This window comes from Leucoraja erinacea, chromosome 3 (genome assembly GCF_028641065.1).
Source record: "Leucoraja erinacea ecotype New England chromosome 3, Leri_hhj_1, whole genome shotgun sequence".
NCBI classification, from domain to species: domain Eukaryota; kingdom Metazoa; phylum Chordata; class Chondrichthyes; order Rajiformes; family Rajidae; genus Leucoraja; species Leucoraja erinaceus.
In genome coordinates this window covers 18,518,346-18,537,711 of record NC_073379.1, presented here as the reverse complement: position 1 = coordinate 18,537,711, position 19,366 = coordinate 18,518,346, and the positions used below count along the sequence as shown (strand labels likewise).

The window sequence follows — 19,366 nt, the reverse complement described above, 5'->3', positions numbered from 1 at the left end:
GAATTGCTGCCACTTGCTATTTCTGCAAGGGCCCCAGTCTTCCTGGGACCTCGGAGACACTACAAAATGAAAACCATGAAGTCTCTACAGCAATGGAGAAACTTCCTGATGGTGGACTGTATAACCAATAAAGTTTTTGATACGAGCTTCACTTATGGGGTGGGTTGTCTGGGTAGCTATGACAGATACTTCACAAAAGTAAAAGACTCGTCCCAGTGTTCACACAGTGAGGCTGGGTGACTCGACAGTGCGTGACAGGCTGAGCTTAATTCATCAGCTGTGGATTAGTTGGATACACCCCTTGCTCCCGAATCAAAATGTGACAGGTTTAAGTCCTCTTCCAGAGATAAGCACAAAAACATTGTGTGACTATCCATGCAGTACTGAGTGAGTTCTGCACTGTTGAGGAAGATGGTAAAATTTGCCACGGGCTGGTCTTCAAAGCAGACCTTAAATATTCCATGATAATTTCCGAGGAAGAGCTAGAGGTTATTGCCCACGTCCTAGTCAATATATATTCCACCAAATAAAACATAAGAATTAAGTCAACTGTCTGATCTTTATCACCCTGAGATTCTGCTTGCAAATCAGTCAGCTTCCTTCCCAGACTCCGAAAGTACCTGTAGAAACACCACAAAAGTACCTGTAGAAACAAGGAACTGTAGATGACGGGTTACAAAAGAGACACAACGCTCTGGAGTAACTCAGCAGGTCAGGCAACACCTGTGGAGAGTTTCTTCAAACTTATCAAACCCATGTCCCAGACAGGAGCACCAGACCATCATCTCCCAGACGTGACAGCTTTTGGACACTTCCTCAAAACTACCCCTTGACCATGACCCCACAGACGGAAGGAAGGAAGGAAGGAAAAAGGAACCCCTTGAGGAAGGGAGGAAGGGAGGACGGAAGGACCAAAGGAAGGGAAGGAAGGAAGGGAAGGAAGGAGGGAAGGAGGGAGGGAGGGAAGGGAGGAGGGAAGGAGGGAGGGAAGAGGAGGGAGGGAAGGAGGGAAGGAGGGAGGGAAGAGGGAAGGAAGAGAAGGAAGGAGGGAAGGAAGGAAGGAAGGAAGGAAGGAAGGAAGGAAGGAAGGAAGGAAGGAAGGAAGGAAGGAGGGGAAGGGGGGAGGAGGGAAGGGAGGGAGGGGAAGGAGGGAAGGAGGGGAAGGAGGGGAAGGAGGGGAGGAGGGAAGGAGGGAAGGAGGGAAGGAGGAGGAGGAGGGAGAGGAAGGAGGAAGGAGGAAGGAGGGAAGGAAGGAGGGAAGGAAGGAAGGAAGAGGAAGGAAGGAAGGAAGGAGGAAGGAAGGAAGGAAGGAAGGAAGGAAGGAAGGAAGGAAAGAAAGAAAGAAAGAAAGAGAGAGGATCAGCCCATCGGATCCACAAAGGCCGTTGATGTGCTCTTCACGCTTGTTTTCTTCACTCGAACTGTTATACTTGTGTTTAGCTTGATTGTATTTGTGGTCATTGTTATTGATTAAACAGGATGGCATATAAACAGAAACTTTTCACTGTATCTTGGTGCACATGACAATAATAAACCTAAACGTAAGTTAGTTCCCCATGCGTGACACAAGGAAGTGTGCAGTATTGAGCATAACGAACATTCTTGCAACAAAATTCCAGGCACATATTCCCCACTCCTGCCTTCACTTGAGCCAGTACGGGAATCCCAAAGTTACTGCCAGTGACAAGAAGCATGTTGCCACCATTGTTACATGTTGCTACATCCAGGCCGTAAGGCACAGATAGCAATTGAGTCATAAATATACATTTATTCAGCAATACATCACTGATTAACAAACATGTAAAGTGAGTACTGCAGGGGAACTTTTTTTCACACTGATCTATGTTTACCTTGTATAAATGTGTTTTTAAAATAAATATATTTTCCAGAAATTGGTGTATGAAATGTTATCCCCGGAAGCAATGCACTAATTTAACAAAAAACGGAATGGCAGCACCATCTGTCAAAGAATGATTGCGTTTGGGATTCGTCTAAATGCCTGGTTCATAAAAGCAGCAAAATCATATTTCAAGAACTGCTGAAGTTAACCTTTTCCTTCCCATCAACAATTTTGATCCGGGTACTGAACCCAAGTAAGAATGTCATTGTTGGGGATATTGTCCGGGACATATGACAATAAAACACTCTTGACTTTTGACTTGTTTCTTGAACATTAGAACAAAAAATAAGCAGCAGAAATGGGTGGCATGGTGGCACAGTGGTACCGTTACTGCCTTGCAGCGCCAGAGACCCGGGTTCCATCCTGACAAAGGGTGCTTGTCTGTACAGAGTTTGTACATTCTACCCATGACCTGCGTGGGCTTTCTCTGAGATCTTCGGTTTCCCCCCACACTCCAAATATATACAGGTTTCCAGGTTCAGTGGCCTGAAGCATCGGGCTGCCATAGCGTAGGCCTCAATAGGCCCAACTATGGGTGAACAGGGGATAGGACTGGACTTTGTTGCCTACCCTCACAGTGGGAACCATTGTGGGGGGATTTTTTATGTTTATGTAAAATTCTTTAATGTAGTGTTCTATTTTTATTTGTGTGCTGCAATGGCAAGTTAAATTTCATTACACTGATTGGTGTATGTGATCATAAATGTCTTTTGTATCCTTTGGTATAAATGTAAACTTGTCCCTGCATGTGTAGGGTATTGTTAATGTGCGGGGATCGCTGGTCCGTGCGGACTCGGAGGGCCGAAAAGGGCCCGTTTCCGTACTGTATTTCTAAACTAAACTAAATTGGTCTGTCACTCACAAAGTCATACATCAGGGAAGGAGGCCCTTCGGCCCAACACATCCATGCTAACCAAAATGCCCCATCTAAGCTAGTCCCATTTGCTCCTTCGACCACATTCTCTGCAATTGATTCAGTAATAAAAATAGTAAGTGCTACAAACCGTCAAGTGTCAAACAATATTTGTGGAGAAAGAAACAAACGTAACCTCTTGTGTCCAGAACTGGGAAAGAGAGATCGTTAGTTTTGGTACTCACAGAGTCTTTCCAGCATTTCCTCCTTTTAGTTTTGATTTCCAGCAACTGCACTTTGTAGATTTTTCACTTATTGTCTTACAGTCAGACCATTTCCTCCCTCAATTCCACATTCCCACACCATCCCCATCCCTTAATTCCCTAAGGAAGCACAATACCATGGCCTACACATTCCAATTACTGGGATTCCACATCCCTCGGGAATAAAGAAATCTAAAAATTCACACTCCTTTGACGGAAGAGATTTCTCATCTTGGTCTAAAATAACCAACCTCTTGGCCTGAGATTGTATTTGCTAGTCCTAGACTTTCCAGCAAGATAAATATCTAACACTTACACTGCCAAGCCTTTTATGGTGTATTTCTTACATTTGTCTTAGAGACACAGCATGGAAACAAGCTCTTTGGCCCATTCAGTCTGATCATCCATTCACACTAGTTCTATGTCATCCCTGTTTTTCATCCACTCCTGATACACACTAGAGGCAATTTACAGAGGCCAATTAACCTACAATCCTTCAAGTCTTGGGAATGTGGGAGGAAACAAGAGGACACCCACGTGCACAAAGGGAGTGACCTCGTTCTGTCCGCCTGGACCTACCTGATCTCCCATTTGCTAAACACTTTAATTCTTCTTCCTATTCCCACTATACTCTCCTTTCAATCCTAGGTCTCCTCCTTTGTCAGATTGAGGCTAAATGTAAATTGGAGGAACAGCAACTCATATTTTGCTTGGGCAGCTTACAGCCAAATAGTATGAATATTGATTTCTCTAACTTTAAGTAACCCCCCCGCCATACCCTCTCTCTCCATCCCTCTCCCACCCAAGTAGCCCCAGCTTCTCGTTTTCACCAAACAAAGAGTTAACAATGGCCTGTTTCCTTTATAACCATGACTTTTTTGTGTTCCTTTCATCCATTGTTCTTAATCTCTCTACATCATTGCCTACATCTCTCATTTCCCTTTTCCCTGACTAGTTTGAAGTAGGGTCTCGACCCAAAACATCATCCATTCCTTCTCTTCAGAGATGCTGCCTGTCCCGCTGAGTTTCTCCAGCTTTTTGTGTCTATCTTTGGTCACAAGGAGAATGTGGGAACGTGGCTAATTCTGTTCGGAATGTTTGACCATTGGATCTGTTCTCTTACAACGCCCAAGCCTCCAGGTTAACTTCCTACAATTAATTATAGATTCAGAAAGTTATACAGGATGTAGACGGGCCCTTCGGCCCTACTCGTCCATGCCAACCAGTAGGTTTAGCTACGCTAATCCAATTTTCCATATGGGCCCATATCCTTCGAAACCATTTCCATCCATGTATCTGTCCAAATGTGTTTTATATGTATACCTGCCTCTACCACCTTCTCGGGAAGCTTGTGCCACATTTCCACCCAGAAAAAAGTTGCCCCTCGAGTACTCTTCAATTCTTGCCTTAAACCTGTGCCCTCTAGTTGTAGACTCCCATACCCTGGGAAAAATGACTCTGACTATCTCCTCTATCTATGCCCCTCCATGAGGTCACCCCTCAACTTTCTTTGCTCCAGGGAAGTAATTCCTAGCCTATCTAATCTCTACTTATGAATTAAACCCTCTAGTCCAGGAAACATTCACATGAATCTTTCCTTGCCTTTTCCAACTTAATCACATCCTTATGCTACAAATGATTTGTATTAATATATAAACTTGGTATCTTCACATCTAAAAGTAGTCATTAATTCAACCATGCATCGTGGGAACTCAGCTGCCATGTAAATTGCTAATTCTGAAGAATTGTGGAAGCGATTTGGACTAATCCTTTCATATTCAAAAAATTGCGAGGTGAAATCTTTCCAGGTGCAAGATCTGGACTTCCCTTGGGATTCAGCCAGCTGAAGATATGCGAAGCAAAGCTGACTGTGGATCAAAATGGCTTGTCTTTTAGTATGAAATTGTGACTCAGTGGACCATAACCTGCCCTCAGTGCCTTGGGACCCTGGCTCAGAGAATAGAGAACATAGAAAAGTACAGCATAGGAACAGACCCATCTGCAGCAATGTCAATGCCGAACATAATGGCAAAATAACCTGTAGACTGACAAAAAGCTGGAGGGGCATCAAGTCCACTCCACTATTCAATCGTGGCTGCCTTTCCCCCATAACCCTTGACACCCATTCCAATCAAGAATGTGTCTTCAATCAAGAAAAGTATGCTAAATACCCGTACACTTGTGTCAAAACGAAAGATAGACACAAAATGCTGGAGTAACTCAGCGGGACAGGCAGCATCTCTGGAGAGAAGGAATGGATGACGTTCCAGATCAAGACCCGAAACGTCACCCATTCCTTCCCTGCCTGTCCCGCTGAATTACTCCAGCATTTTGTATCTATCTTCGATTTAAACCAGCATCTGCCGTTCCTTCCTACAGCTTGTGTCGAAAAAGCAGATGGGTATTTTAAGTAAGTAGGAGTTGAAATGCATTGCTGCAAAATGCAGAAAGCCAAGTGACACAACCGGAGCTGATTACATTCCAAATGAAGCTTGCATTTCCCTAACCCCAGGTATGTTCCCTGCCATCAGATATAAGCACTGGATCAGCCTCTGGCTGGTTCAAAAGCAGAGTAAAAGCACAATAAAACTCTCTCATAGAATTCAACTCATATATTATTAAAACAGATGATACCAGTGTTATATCAAGGCTTCATCCAATCTTGCTGGGTCAGATGCCTGTCATAAATTACACGCCTCTCGTTCCTCCATTCTTTAATCATTTATCGTGCCACTGTTGTCTTGCTTCTTCCCAAGTCTGATCTGTTCTCTACGACATAACACCTTTATGACAAGGACAAGATGTAACCTCATCGGGGTGCGGATGTGTACACCAATCTAACCTTAATATGGCATATTTCTGTGACCCGGCATGAATAATTTCTTAGCAAAACATGCGGTCACATTGTCCAATAAAAATCCCAGAAACCAAAAAAAAGACATTGCCATTAGAAGAGTATGACTGTACCTTCGATAAAACTTAGGTGAGTAAAAATGATCTGAGGGAACCAAATACATTGCCAAAGGCTCGACTGTGTAAATGGTTGATATTTATATCCCTGCAAAAGTCTAGAAGTTGTGATGACAATCTCAATACAAGTGGTTGGTTATGTTGAAACAAGATGAGGATTCCTTAATCCAGAAGGTCATGAATTATTAGAATTATTTATTCCTGAGCGGTGTGGGAGCTCATCAAGTGGGCCGTGGAGGGCAGAGGACTATAGATTTTGGATCCTAAGGGAACTGAGGGACGAGGATGGTGATGAATGCGGAATTGAAGGAGGAAATGGATCGAATGAATGGCAACAAAGGAAAATCTAAACCAGTAGTTGCTGGAACTCTGAAATGAAACCAGAAGCAGCAGTAAACTCTCAGATAGAATGTATCTATATAAAGCAAAACTGTTAATACTTCTTGTGTAGGAAGGAAGTGCAGATGCTGGTTTACACTGAAGACAGACACAAAATGCCTTGAGTAACTCAGTGGGATAGACGGCATCACTGGGGAGAAGGAATGGGTGACGTTTCAGGATGAGATCCTCCCTGAGACTCATGTCAATTTCATGTCTGCAATTGGTGACTCAGTGGCACAGCGGTAGAGTTGCAGCCTTACTGCGCCAGAGACACAGGCTCGATCCTGACCACGGATGCTGTCTGTACGGAGTTTGTACGTTCTCCCTGTGACCACGCGGGTTTTCTTTGAGTGCTCCAGTTTCCTCCCACACTCCAAAGACGTACAGGTTTGTAGGGTAATTGGGTTTGGTAAGTTGTAAAATTGTCCCTAGTGTGTGTAGGGTAGTGCACAGGGTGATCACTGGTCGGCATGGACTCGGTAGACCGAAGGGTTCTTTTCGCACTGCATCTCTAAAGTCTAAATTCTTTGCAAACTTAAAGCACTGCTTTTACATTTCATCAAATGAGTGAGATCAAAATGTAGACAATATCAAGAATATAAAATGGATGCATCATAAGATCGGTTTGTACATACCAGAAAACAGACCAGAGCTGGCATGACTTGTCTATTGCCAAAGCCTAGAAGAAAGAAATAAAACAAAACATTTTGGCATCCTGCTTCAGGCTGGCCGAAATCACGTCAACAAATCAGAAAGAACAGCAAATAGAAACACAAAGACGTTCTATCTTTGTACATGTTGATTATTTTGTTTAACTCTCTTCAAGTACAGAGAGTTAAAAAAAAAAGTTTAATATTTCTAGGTTCTCAAACAGAATACTAATGCGATCAATTGTGAAACACTGCATGAAAGCGAAAGAGTTTAAACCAGAAAGAGTGAATTAATAAGATGAGAATTTTCCAATTTGCGCAAGAAATCTGATGCTTATTTCTAACTGACCTGGCCCAACGTAGAAGACTCAGTTTTATTTAGTATAGACAATAGACAATAGGTGCAGGAGTAGGCCATTCAGCCCTTCGAGCCAGCACCACCATTCAATGTGATCATGGCTGATCATCCCTAGTTTACTTTAGAGATACAGCTCGGAAACTGGCTCTTCAGCCCACAGAGTCCACGCCAACCAGCAATCCCCGCAGTCTAACACAATCATCACACTAGGACTAATTTTACCCCAAAAATTAACCTAAAAACATGTAAGTCTTTGGAGTGTGGAAGGAAACCGGAGCACTTGGAGAAAACGTACGCAGACACGGGAAGAACGTACAACCTCTTTACAGGCAGCACCTGTAATCAGGATCGAACCCAGGTCCCTGGCGCTGTAAAGCAGCAACTCTACCGCTGCGCCACCGTGCCAACTTCTGTTTGCTTCATTTGTTTTATCGGAGTTAAGTTAGTTTTGAATTGAGCTTAGTTTATTGTCATGTGCATCGCGGTGCACTAGAAAGCTTTTGTTGCGTGTTAACCAGTCAGCAGAAAGACTATACATGATTGGACATCTGCTGATTGTTCAAGGAGTTATTTGTTCACATTTTTTAAATGTTAACCTTTGCTTCCAGATCCCCCTTTTTATCTTTCCCCAGACATTAGCAACTGGTAACAAACTGGCAACTGGTACCAGGCCAGATCTGGAATGATTTTTCTGTTACCAAAGCCACCAACCAACAACGGGCCTTGTAAAAGACTGTACAATCCTAAAAATGCACGAGCAAGTCTCAGCAATTGCACACAACATTAGGAGTCTTAGTACACCAAATGATGACCCATTATCTTAATCCTCAAGGGTTACCATTGAAAGCCCAAATTACTACTGAGTTGCTCGTAACAATTGAAAGGAAATCTAAATAATACATTGTGGGAGATAATCTCGGTCTAATTATGACATTAAAGATGGATTCCATTTTAAAATTCACAAACCGTAATGGAATTCCCAAAACAATTTGCCAAATTAAAATTCTAAATCATTCCCAGTCCCGCATTAGCTTTTGTTAATCTTATATATATCTGAATGTTAAAACTGGCATGAATCCAAAAGTGAAAATTTCTGCTTGGTGCCCAGAGCTTCCCTCACCATTTGGTCAGTATTGTTTTCCGTTTTTCTGATAACGATTATTGATTTGTTTATTTACATTTACAGAGAACCTGTCTCCGTAAACCTGCTAAGCTCTGATTGCATTCTGTCCTCTTTTGCACGATTTGCACCCCCATCAAAGATCACAGGAGGCACGGTGGCGCAGCAGTAGAGTTGCTTCCTTACAGCACTTGCAGCGCTGGAGACCCGGGTTCGATCCCGACTATGGGTGCTGTCTGCAAGGAGTTTGTTTCAGTACATAAGAATGAATTAAGATATGATACTTATGTACTAATGGGTGTAGAAGCCTTAAAGGATACTCCAAAAGTATTAGTGTCATGTTGAGTACTGAACCAGCTGGAACTGGTTTGCTATCTGAGAGCAGACACGCTGAAAAATATTTTCTTTGTCCCACTCTCTAAGTTCCTGTTTAATAAAGTGGTGGTGCAGCAGTAGATGTAGCAGTAGAGCTACTGTCTCACAGCGCCATAGTCCCAGATCCTGAATACAGGTGCTGTCTGTACGGAGTTTGTACGTTCTCCCCGTGACCTCGTGGGTTTTTTCCCGAGATCTTCAGTTTCCTCCCTCACACCAAAGATGTACAGGTTAGTAGGTTAATTGGCTTTGTGTACATGTAAATTGTCCCTCGTGTGTGTAGGATAGCGTTAGTATGCGGGGATCACTGGTCGGTGCAGACATGGTGGGATGAAGGACCAGTTTCCGCGCTGTATCTCCAAACTAAACAAAACACAGATAGGCAAAAAAGCTGGAGAAACTCAGTGGGCGAGTCAGCATCTATGGAGCGAAGGAACAGGCGACGCTTCGGCTCGAGTCCCGAAATGTCACCTATTCCTTCACTCCATAGATGCTGCCTCGCTCGCTGAGTTTCTCCAGCTTTTTTGTCTACCTTTGATTTTTCCAGCATCTGCAGTTCTTTCTTAAACATAAACACAGAGAGGAATAAGTTATTTGGCCAATTATAGTTCTACTGACACTTTAAAAGATGTATACATTTTCCAAAATAATAGAGTAATTGAGCTCACAGGCCCTTTGGCGCACATTGTCCTGACAAACCCAAGCCTCTCATGCTTCTTATCAAATCTCTGTTCAGTGGCCTTTTTCTCCAGTGAAAACAGAACCAATTTATCAAATTTCCCTTTATAAATCAAGCCCTCTAATCTTGCAAGCTTCTTGTGAATATTTTCTGTACCCTAATGTATTTACACTCTTCTTATAGTGTGGTACCTGAACTGCATATAATAATGCAATTGCAGCCTGACCAATGTCTTGCAAAACTGCAACATCACATCCTATCTCTTATATTCAATGGAGACCCAAGGAACTTCAGATGCTGCAATCTTGCGTTAAAAAAAAAAAATGATGGCTTAACTCAATGGATCAGGCAGGTTCTGTGGAGCTTTAGTTTAGAGATGCAGCGTGGAAACATGCTCTTCGGCCCACCGAGTCCGCACCAACCAACGATCCCCGCACATTAACACTACCCTAACATTAGGGACAATTTAAATTTATACCAAGCTAATTAACCTACAAACCTGTATGTCTTTTGAGTGTAGGAGGAAACCAAAGATCTCTGAGAAAACCTAGGCAGTTATGGGGTGAACGTCCAAACTCCGTACAGATAGCACCCGTAGTCGGGATTGAACCTGCTTCTCTGGTGCTGCAAATGCTGTTCGGCAGCAACTCTACTGTTGCGCCACTGTGCCGCCCCTAGGAACCTTAAAGGGTTACTAGTTGAAACTTTGCAGACCCATATGGATCGGGCAGCTTCTGTGGAGGGAACGGACAGACGACTTTTCGGGTCGGCTCCCTTATTCAGTTTGAAGAAGGGTCCCAACTCGAAACGTCGTCTCTCCGTATCCTCCACAGAAGCTGCCTGGCTGATATGGATATGCAGAATTTCAAGTGTGAATCTTTCTTGTAACTGAAGAAGGGTCCCTATCCAACCTGACATCTGTCCAATCCTTTTCTAAATGCTGCCCGACCCACTGAGTTTCTCCAGTGCTTGGTGTGTATCTTTGGTATAAACCAGCATCTGCAGTTCCCTCCGACACACTTTGTGTTTTATTCTTATATTCAATATGTGTAATATGAAAGGTCCGATATAAATGCGTCTTCATTTTTGGTTTCGTTAAGATGAGGCTGCGTAAATGTTAACGTGAACCTTTCTGTGTGTGGATAACGCAGAATATGTATTTTGTCTCTTTGGTGGTTTAGTGAAGCAGAAGGAATGGCTGTATTCCAAACGGGGGGATATGTTGCTGTGTGTGTGCAACGCTTGTGCTGTGGGACAGTGGCAAGATCCATTCAGATTCCATTCTGGTCTCAGGAGAGGCATGTGCCAGCAGTCAGCTTTGAGAACACATTTGAGATTAGTCTCAATTTAGCTGCATGCACATGCAATATGTTTCCCATCTGTGGCTGTGTTTTGACTCTAAATAATAGTAAATCCTTGATTTAAGCTAATGCAAGGAACTCAGTAAAACCTGACAAAAAAATTGTGTGAGAGAGAATCACTTAATCTCTGAGACCTGCTATGGACAATCCTTCAGTCAACTTCTCACAGGCACAACTCTATCCTTAACCATTTGCGGTTAGCACAGGTAATTTACTGGATTCTTACACACTCCATAATGCCTTTCACAGAATTTCCCTTGAATGTCATAATGGTGCTGATTATATTTCTTCAGAGAGCAGAGAAGAGAAACAATTATCACAACAAATATTTCATGAGTAGTTTTATGTACAGGGGGGTTTAAATTGTCTCCAATGATGGGTAGATTTTGCTGTGTGCCAATTAGGTTTCTCACAGTAGGGCCATTTTACATCTGTGGTTTGCGTGTTTGTGTGCCATACATAATGCATGTGTCTTCCCTCGAAGAAAGCTGCAAATTGCCAAACAGGCCCTGACCTGGCCTTTGCATTGTTGAGATGAACACCGATGTGAAAGAGACCTTTTGTTGCCACAAATATTTCCCTCAGGCATTATTTTTAATTCATTTTGAGCGACAACAGCAAAGTTGCTTTTTTATTTCTCGATCGCGCGTCAATAGTTGCCCTTGGAAAGGTGATGACAGCTACCTTTTTGGAAGGGTCTCGATCCGAAACATCACCCATTCCTTCTCTCCAGGGAAGCTGCCTGACCCGCTGAGTTACTCCAGCATTTTGTGTTTACCTTTGTGCAGCATTGTTTAAAAATATGTGAAGGTACTCCTATAATATCGGTAGTGGCAGGTAAGTCTAGGGTTTTGATGTAGCAATGGTGAAGGAATGACTCAGCGGGTGAGGCAGCATCTATGGAGCGAAGGAATAGGTGACGTTTCAGGTCGAGACCCTTTTTCAGTCTGAAGAAAGGTTTCGACCCGAAACACCACCTATTTCTCCGCTCCATAGATACTGCCTCACCGGCTAAGTTTCTCCAGCATATTTGCCCACCTTTGATTTTTCCAGCATTGCAGTTTTTTCATAAACAATGGTAAAAGCCACACAGACTTATTTCATCCCTGCCATCGGGAAGAAGGTGCAGGATCCTGAAATCTGTAACGTCCAGCTTCAGGAAAACTCTTTCAAATTCAATAAGATAATTCTTGATTAGTACTTGTCAGAGGTAATGGGAAGAAGGCTGAGGAATGGGATTAGGAGGGAGAGATAGATCAGCCACAATTGAATGGCAGAGCAGATCTGATGGGCCAAATGGCCTAACTCTACTCCTATTCCTTATGACTTTATGAAAAGCTTCGTCCCGATGGCCGTTAGACTATTTTACTTCGGAGTGACGTGACTGACTACGTGAAGACCCCGCCAGCACGCATGTGCGCATTATCGTCTATGCGCATTGCACCAGCAACGGGCGGGGGAAGAGCGTTCCCACGGCAAAATTGAAAAACGAACCTAGAAGGTAGGAAAACTTATTCTAAGGTCGTATTTCTTCCCCTTGCTGTGCTTTGTGTTTCAGCACTTTGGACAAGGGGAAGAAAAACGGGTCGCGTTTCAATGGCTGCGGGGAACTGTGAAAGTTCTGACAGACCGACAGCCGGGGACGACCAGCGGCACCTGGACCGCAGTCTGCGGTCCACAGTCATGTAAATTCAGTGCAGCTGAGCCCAGCGTCGTGAGCTGTACGCCCGGAAACAGTGCAGCGGGCTGGAGGCAAGCAGAACAAGAGTCGGTCCGGCCGATAGACTCGGGGGAGTACGGCCCGTAGGACACGCTGCCCAAGGGCAGTGGAGGTGACCGTCTGGAGCGGTTGCTGAGGTCCACTTACTGACTTTAACTCTGCTAAGCCGAGTCCAGCGCCGCGAGCTGTACAGCTCGAATCAGCGCAGCGGGTTGGAGGCAAATCCCAGCAGGAATCGGCCCGGCCGATCATACTCATCTGAGGACGCGCTGCCCAAGTGCAGCAGAGGTGCCGCCTCTCCCGCGTAAGCGGTTGATGGAGCAAATGCTCCAACGTGGCTTGCTCCAGGAGATGGAGCAAGCTCACTATGGGAGTCTTTGCACTCCCATAACAGCACCTTATCGAGGGCTGTCAAACAATGCATCTCCCTCGACAGAGGGGAGCATTGTAGGCCAGGGCTGGGCTGGTCCTGAAGAAGGGGACGTGGCTGAAGAAAACGGCAGTGTGCTGAGGGCGCAGGATCCTAAGGAGCTACTGGGAGTGGTCACCAAATTTGCGGATCACCGGAATCAGGAGTACCAATGCAGACCAAGCTGGCGGCCAGTATTGACTACCTGTACTTCCATCCTCTGCAGGAACAGGTAGTTAACGAAATTAAGGAGAAGTATATGCCTCTTGTGAACTTTACTTTGTTAAAAGTGCCTGCAATAAACAATGCGATCTGGGGGTACAGTGGGACTGGCATAAGAACCCAGGAGGTCAAACTACACAAGATTCTAAAACTTCTGACAGCGGGCAAATCATTGGTTGCTCGTTCAGTCGATGGTACAGAGATGACGGACATTCAGCAGGACACTGGCATTGCTCCGCAATACCCAGTATGAAATCAATTGCTTGCGAGAGCACAGTAAACCTGCACTAAACCCCAAATTTGCAGGGTTGTGCGAAACAGCTGCAACACAACCGCAGATACTGCTGTTTGGAGGGGAAACTTGTCTAAACAAGTAAAAGAGCTTGACGAAGAGTTTAAAGCCGTCAGGCTCATGAGGGTATCATCAGCAACAGGCAAACCACACACCTCAGACGGCAGCACCCCTATGCATCCACCAGCAGGCATCAACACCAGGATGCTGGTGAAAGCATGAGGGCCGCGCAGCAACCACAAAGGTCCTTTTAGGCCAAGGCCCAGAGCGACCCTCATGGAAAATGTGCCAACCGCGCACTCTGGCGCCTCTTCCGCAGAAGAGGCAGAAGCTGAAGAAGAGGTAGGTAGATCTGGTTCCTTCCAGAACACAAAAGGTGTAGGACCTGTACTAAAAGGAGGAACGTTACACTTGTTTTGGGAGGCGTGGAGGTCTACTACCACTGTGGAAACAGTGTTACTGCCAAACAATTAGTTTCAGAGGGATACTTCATGACATGCATTGATCTAAAAGATGCATACTATTCAGTACCCATGCATCAGCTCAAAGGGTCCAGTCTCTACATAAACTGAGACTGGACAATATGATGGCATCTCCAGAAAAGATAACTTTCGCAGCTTGGAGCTGGTTAAACAAGATAGACCAGGAACATCAGGATAAATTTTGGAATTCCAGGCATACCCATCTGACACCCGACTGTGTGTAATGACACACCTTCTACCATGGAAGTGCTTATGGACCATATCCTGGCAACAGCAGGATGATCTAGAGAGAAGACCTTCCAATTATTTTATAATAAGCCAATAACCAAACCTGCGGTGTTGCAGAATCAAGTTTGAATTCTGTAATATATTTAGCCCAAGGGAGCATTATTTTGTTAAAATAAATTGTTATTGTTTGAATTTAGTACTCGCTAGAATTTAGAAGATTGAGGGAGGGATCTTATAGAAACTTACAAAATTCTTAAGGGGTTGGACAGGCTAGATGAAGGAAGATTGTTCCTGATGTTGGGGAAGTCCAGAACAAGCGGTCACAGTTTAAGGATAAGGGGAAAATCTTTTAGGACCGAGATGAGGAAAACTTTTTTCACACAGAGAGTGGTGAATCTCTGGAATTCTCTGCCGCAGAAGGTAGTTGAGGCCAGTTCATTGGCTACATTTAAGAGGGTTAGATGTGGCCCTTATGGCTAAAGGGATCAGGGGGTATGGAGAGAAGGCAGGTACAGGATACTGAGTTGGATGATCAGCCATGATCATATTGAATGGCGGTGCAGGCTCGAAGGGCCGAATGGCCTACTCCTGCACCGATTTTCTATGTTTCTATGTTTCTATAACATACTTCCTCCCTTGGATGACGTCGGTAGTGAGTGAAGCGTGGATTTGTTCCACGGCATGAAATCACGTGACTCGGAAGTTAAATAGTAAGATTAAACTAGAACTTACCAGTTTGAAGTTTGATCTTTATTTTATGAGGAGTTACGTCGAGGGATTATGTGCCCTCCACACCCACCCTCTTATATAGGTCAACTGGTATCCTAGTTCTTCTTATCTTACTATGTTTATTTCAACTACTATTACTGTGATTCCACACCGCTGCTTTGAAGAATGTCGCGCATGTGTGCTGGCAGGGTCTTCACGTATTCCCTTGACGTAACTCCTCGTAAATAAAGATCAAACTTCAAACTGGTAAGTTCTCATTTAATCTTATTATTAAACACTACACCCTCAAATAAGCTCTGAATGACATAGACTATTATTATTACCGTTGCACTAATATTGTTTGTTTGTTTTTTAAATGCGTGTGTGTGAACATTTTTTTCTCATTGATTATATTGTTTACAATGTACTATGTTTACATATTCTGTTGTGCTGCTGCGAGTAAGAATGTCATTGTTCTATCTGGGACATATGACAATAAAACACTCTTGACTCTTGACTCTTGAAATTTGGGATATTGAGTCTCTTCAGATTCAAACTGATGAGATTAGATTATTTTGGCATCATGTTCGGCACAGACATTGTGGTCCAAGTGCCTGTTCCTGTATTGTATTGTTTTAAGTTCTATATATGTCCTTCCAGTTGTAAACCAAGTGTCTGGTGACCCACTAAGTCTGTGTAGTAGAAGAATCTGCAACCTGAAGGGTACCTCTGCCAATGGAGTGTCACTAAAGGTAACCAATGTCGGGAGCTAGACACAAAATGCTGGAGTAACTTAGCAGGCCAGGCAGTATCTCTGCAGAGAAAGAATGGGTGACATTTCGGGTCGATACTCTTCTTCAGGAGCGATTTTTGATGTCCTCCTGACACGGCAATAATCCCATGAATGTGCAATTTAGTTTTGTTTAGATTAGTTTTGTTTAGTTTTGAGTTAAGGGCCTGTCCCACTGTACGAGGTAATTCAAGAGTTTGCACGAGTTCTCCCCTGATTCGAGTTCATGTAATGTACGTAGAGGGTACGTAGGGGCTCGTACAAGTAAAAAGTAACAATTTTTTCCATCACTATTTTTAACTCGTGGACATTTTTCACAGTGTTGAAAAAACACCACGAGTTTACTGGATTTCCCGAGTACCCACCGTTACTCGTACAAACCGCTATGTGACATCCGCCAGCTCCTACGTACCCGCTACGTACATTACACAAGCTCAAATCAGGAGAGAACTTGGGAGAACTCCTGAATCGCCTCGTACAGTGGGACAGGCCCTTTACAGTGTGACCACAGGCTGCCCTTCGGCCCACTGATTCCACGCGGACCAATGATCACCTGCTCATACTAGTTCTGTGTTATCCCAGTTTCACATCCTATACATGAGCGGCAATTTACAGAAGCTAATTAACCTGACACCTGCACATCTTTGGGAATGTGGGAGGAAACTGGAACACCCGGTAAAACCCATGCGGTCACTGGGAGAAGGTACAAATCCCGTACAGACAGCACCTGTAGTCAGGATCGATCCTGGGTCTCTGGTGCTGTAAGGTAGGAACTCTCCTCACTGTGCTGCCCAGTTAAAGGTCACGTGTGAGAGATGTACACTACACTGGAGCAAAAGGTTGGGTTTCTTCATCCTGGAGAAGGGTCTCGACTCAAAATGTCACCCATCCTTTTTCTCCAGAGATGCTGCCTGACCCGCTGAGTTACTCCAGCTTTTTGTTTCTATCTCAAGTTTCTGAACCCTCTTTTATCAGGAAATCAATTTAACTCAATATACGGGACAGTTGGCAAACCTAGTCCAAGAAGAAACATAAAAATTGGAAGACAGTTTGTGACAGATGAATTCTGAATTGTGAAACAAACAATATACTTACTGGGAGGTGTATACAGTGGGTGGTTGATGTAATAAGCCATCCATGCAGTAAAACCCCAGTAGAAGGCACAGCCCTGGAAATAGCGAAACAATAATATTGAACACCCTTTGTGGCTTTAAAATGTCTTCAATACAATTAACCTTTGAGTAAATATGATTTCAGATAACACAAAGCATCAGAATCGACTTCTACAATTTCTAACTCCAGAAGTGACTATTTTCAACGGTTGCTCAAACGTCAGTTTGCATCATCAATATAAAGAAAATGGTTGATCAATATACTTTGAGAGGAAATTAGATTATGGCTTCTCTCTTTCCAGTTGTGCCCTTTTCAAACAAACTCTAGGCATAGACTTACAGTACCTCTGTTACTTGCCACAAAATACATAATAGAAGAAATAGATTTAAACCTCAACTAATTAAACTTTATCCTCAAGGAGAAGTGTGATCGGTCAGTGCCTGCAAGGTGTGTGGACAAGATAATGCAAGCTGGTTCATGCATTCAATCCTCTCCTCACTCTTTGCATCCGTGCAGTTAAGTTTTGCTGCACCACATTGTTGAATGTTCAATCTTCTCTACAGTTCAGCAAGGAATTGAAAACTCTGCCTTAGAAAAATCTCATGTTTCTGAAGAAGGGTCTCGACACAAAACATCACCAATTCCTACTCTCCAGAGATGCTGCCTTTCCCGCTGAGTTACCTCCAGCTTTTTGTTTCTGAAGTTTCTGAAAAGTCTCTAACTCCAAGTATCCCTTGCTTTCCCTCTCTCCATCCCTCCCTCTGCATAGTTCTCTGACCAGTCTGACTGTCTACCTGATTAAATTCTATCTCTGTATCATACATGGTTTCATATCTCTGTATCATTATGCTTCATTGTCACCTACCCCTAACTAACAATATTCTACATTTGCCTTGATCTTTGTCCACTTGCATCCCTTATTTTCACACCTTACCGATTTAGGACTTAAGGGCCTGTCCCACCAGCATGCGATAGCATGTGTCTAGTGCAACCAAACGTGGTCGCTTGTGGCGTACGGCCTCGCGGGGCCGGTCCCACTTTGATCGGCGGAGGCATATGGAGTTGTGCGAGGCTGGTCCCGACATCACGCGGGGCACCAAAAATCTTGCAATGTTCAAATATCCCGCGCGACAACGGCCTGTTGGCCCGCAGCCGCATCAACGCCGTACACAGCCGCATCGAGGCCGTCGAGGCCGTACTCCTCAAGCAACCACGTTTGGAAGCGCTAGACGCATGCAATCGCATGCTGGTGAGACTGGCCCTTTAGACAGGGTAAAACCTGTTCAACTGGAGGGTGCGGAACCTTTGCGATTCTGTACCCATGATGGGTGTGGCGATTCAATCCCCAGAGTTCATTCACAACAGAGAGTGGGTGACATAATTCTCGATATGAACCAGGGTAGATAGAGCCAAAATGTTGGAGAAACTCAACGGGACAAGCAGCATCTCTGGAGAGAAGGGATGGGTGGCGTTTCGGGTTGAGACTCTTCTTCAGACTGAAGTAACCTGTTATACAGTCACATTTCTAGACTTAATTGATAGAGCTCCATGGCTTCCTATTGCGTATGGTCTGCCTTCACAGTGAAATAATATTTTGGATTAAGTTATCTCTCTTCCGTATACATTGCTTTAGCTTCACTGAATTAACATAACAGGTAATTTAATCAGCAATGGAAAAATAATTCAGACTGAAGAAGGGTCTTGACCTGAAACGTCACCCATCCATTCTCTCCAGACGTGCTGACGGTCCCGTTGAGTTACTCCAACATTTTGTGTCTATCTTCGGTGTAAACTAGCATTTGCAATTCCTTCTTACACATATGAACCAGGAAACGTGGGGGATACTGTGGAGCTAATGTAGAAGAACCATAATAATCTTGATAAATAACAGCGTAGACCCAAAGGGCTGCTTGACATGACCCTCATTCTGATTCTCGTGCTCCCCTGACGTTTCCGAGGTTGTGGGGTGATTTGTCCTGACCCAGAAACCACACCAAAGTGCACAGTATCGTAAGACTGCAAATAGCTGCAATTACAGGGAAAGTGACTGGGAAACCACATTGACATCGATGATTGAGGCACATAATGCTGGATAAAAAAACCTCTTATGCAGCCAAATTTCTAAACTTAATTGATAGATCTCAATGGCTTCCTATTGAGTGAGGGTCTGCCTTTACGGTCAAATAATATTGTGGATTAAGTTATCTCTCTTCCATACACATTGCTTTATCTTTGCTGAACTAACATAACAGGTAATTTAATTTAAGATATTGCACAGAAAAAAGAATTCTGTGCAATATGTATGCACTTCTTCATACATTTTCCAATTACAAAATTAACCAATTTTTTATGTCTGAAAAGATAATAAAACGGGTTTCTTTTATTTATGAAAATAAAACTAACAAAATGCTAATGTGGCTATGCACAGCAATCTGACTCTCATTTTTTTTTAAAGAAAAAAGATAAGCTGGGTAAATCCTAAGGGAAATAAA

The 19,366-nt window shown here is 43.7% G+C and overlaps 1 protein-coding gene across 1 annotated transcript in view; it reads right to left on the bottom strand.

Moving 5' to 3' along the window:
- LOC129695357 (trans-2,3-enoyl-CoA reductase-like) overlaps nt 1-19,366 on the bottom strand; it is a 124,764-nt gene that overhangs the window by 9,851 nt on the left and 95,547 nt on the right. The window contains exons 7-8 of the mRNA XM_055632232.1: nt 16,857-16,929; nt 7,003-7,046 (exon numbers count right to left, since the gene is read on the bottom strand). Of these exons, the coding sequence (XP_055488207.1) occupies nt 7,003-7,046; nt 16,857-16,929 (117 nt within the window). The remainder of the gene's footprint in view (nt 1-7,002; nt 7,047-16,856; nt 16,930-19,366) is intronic.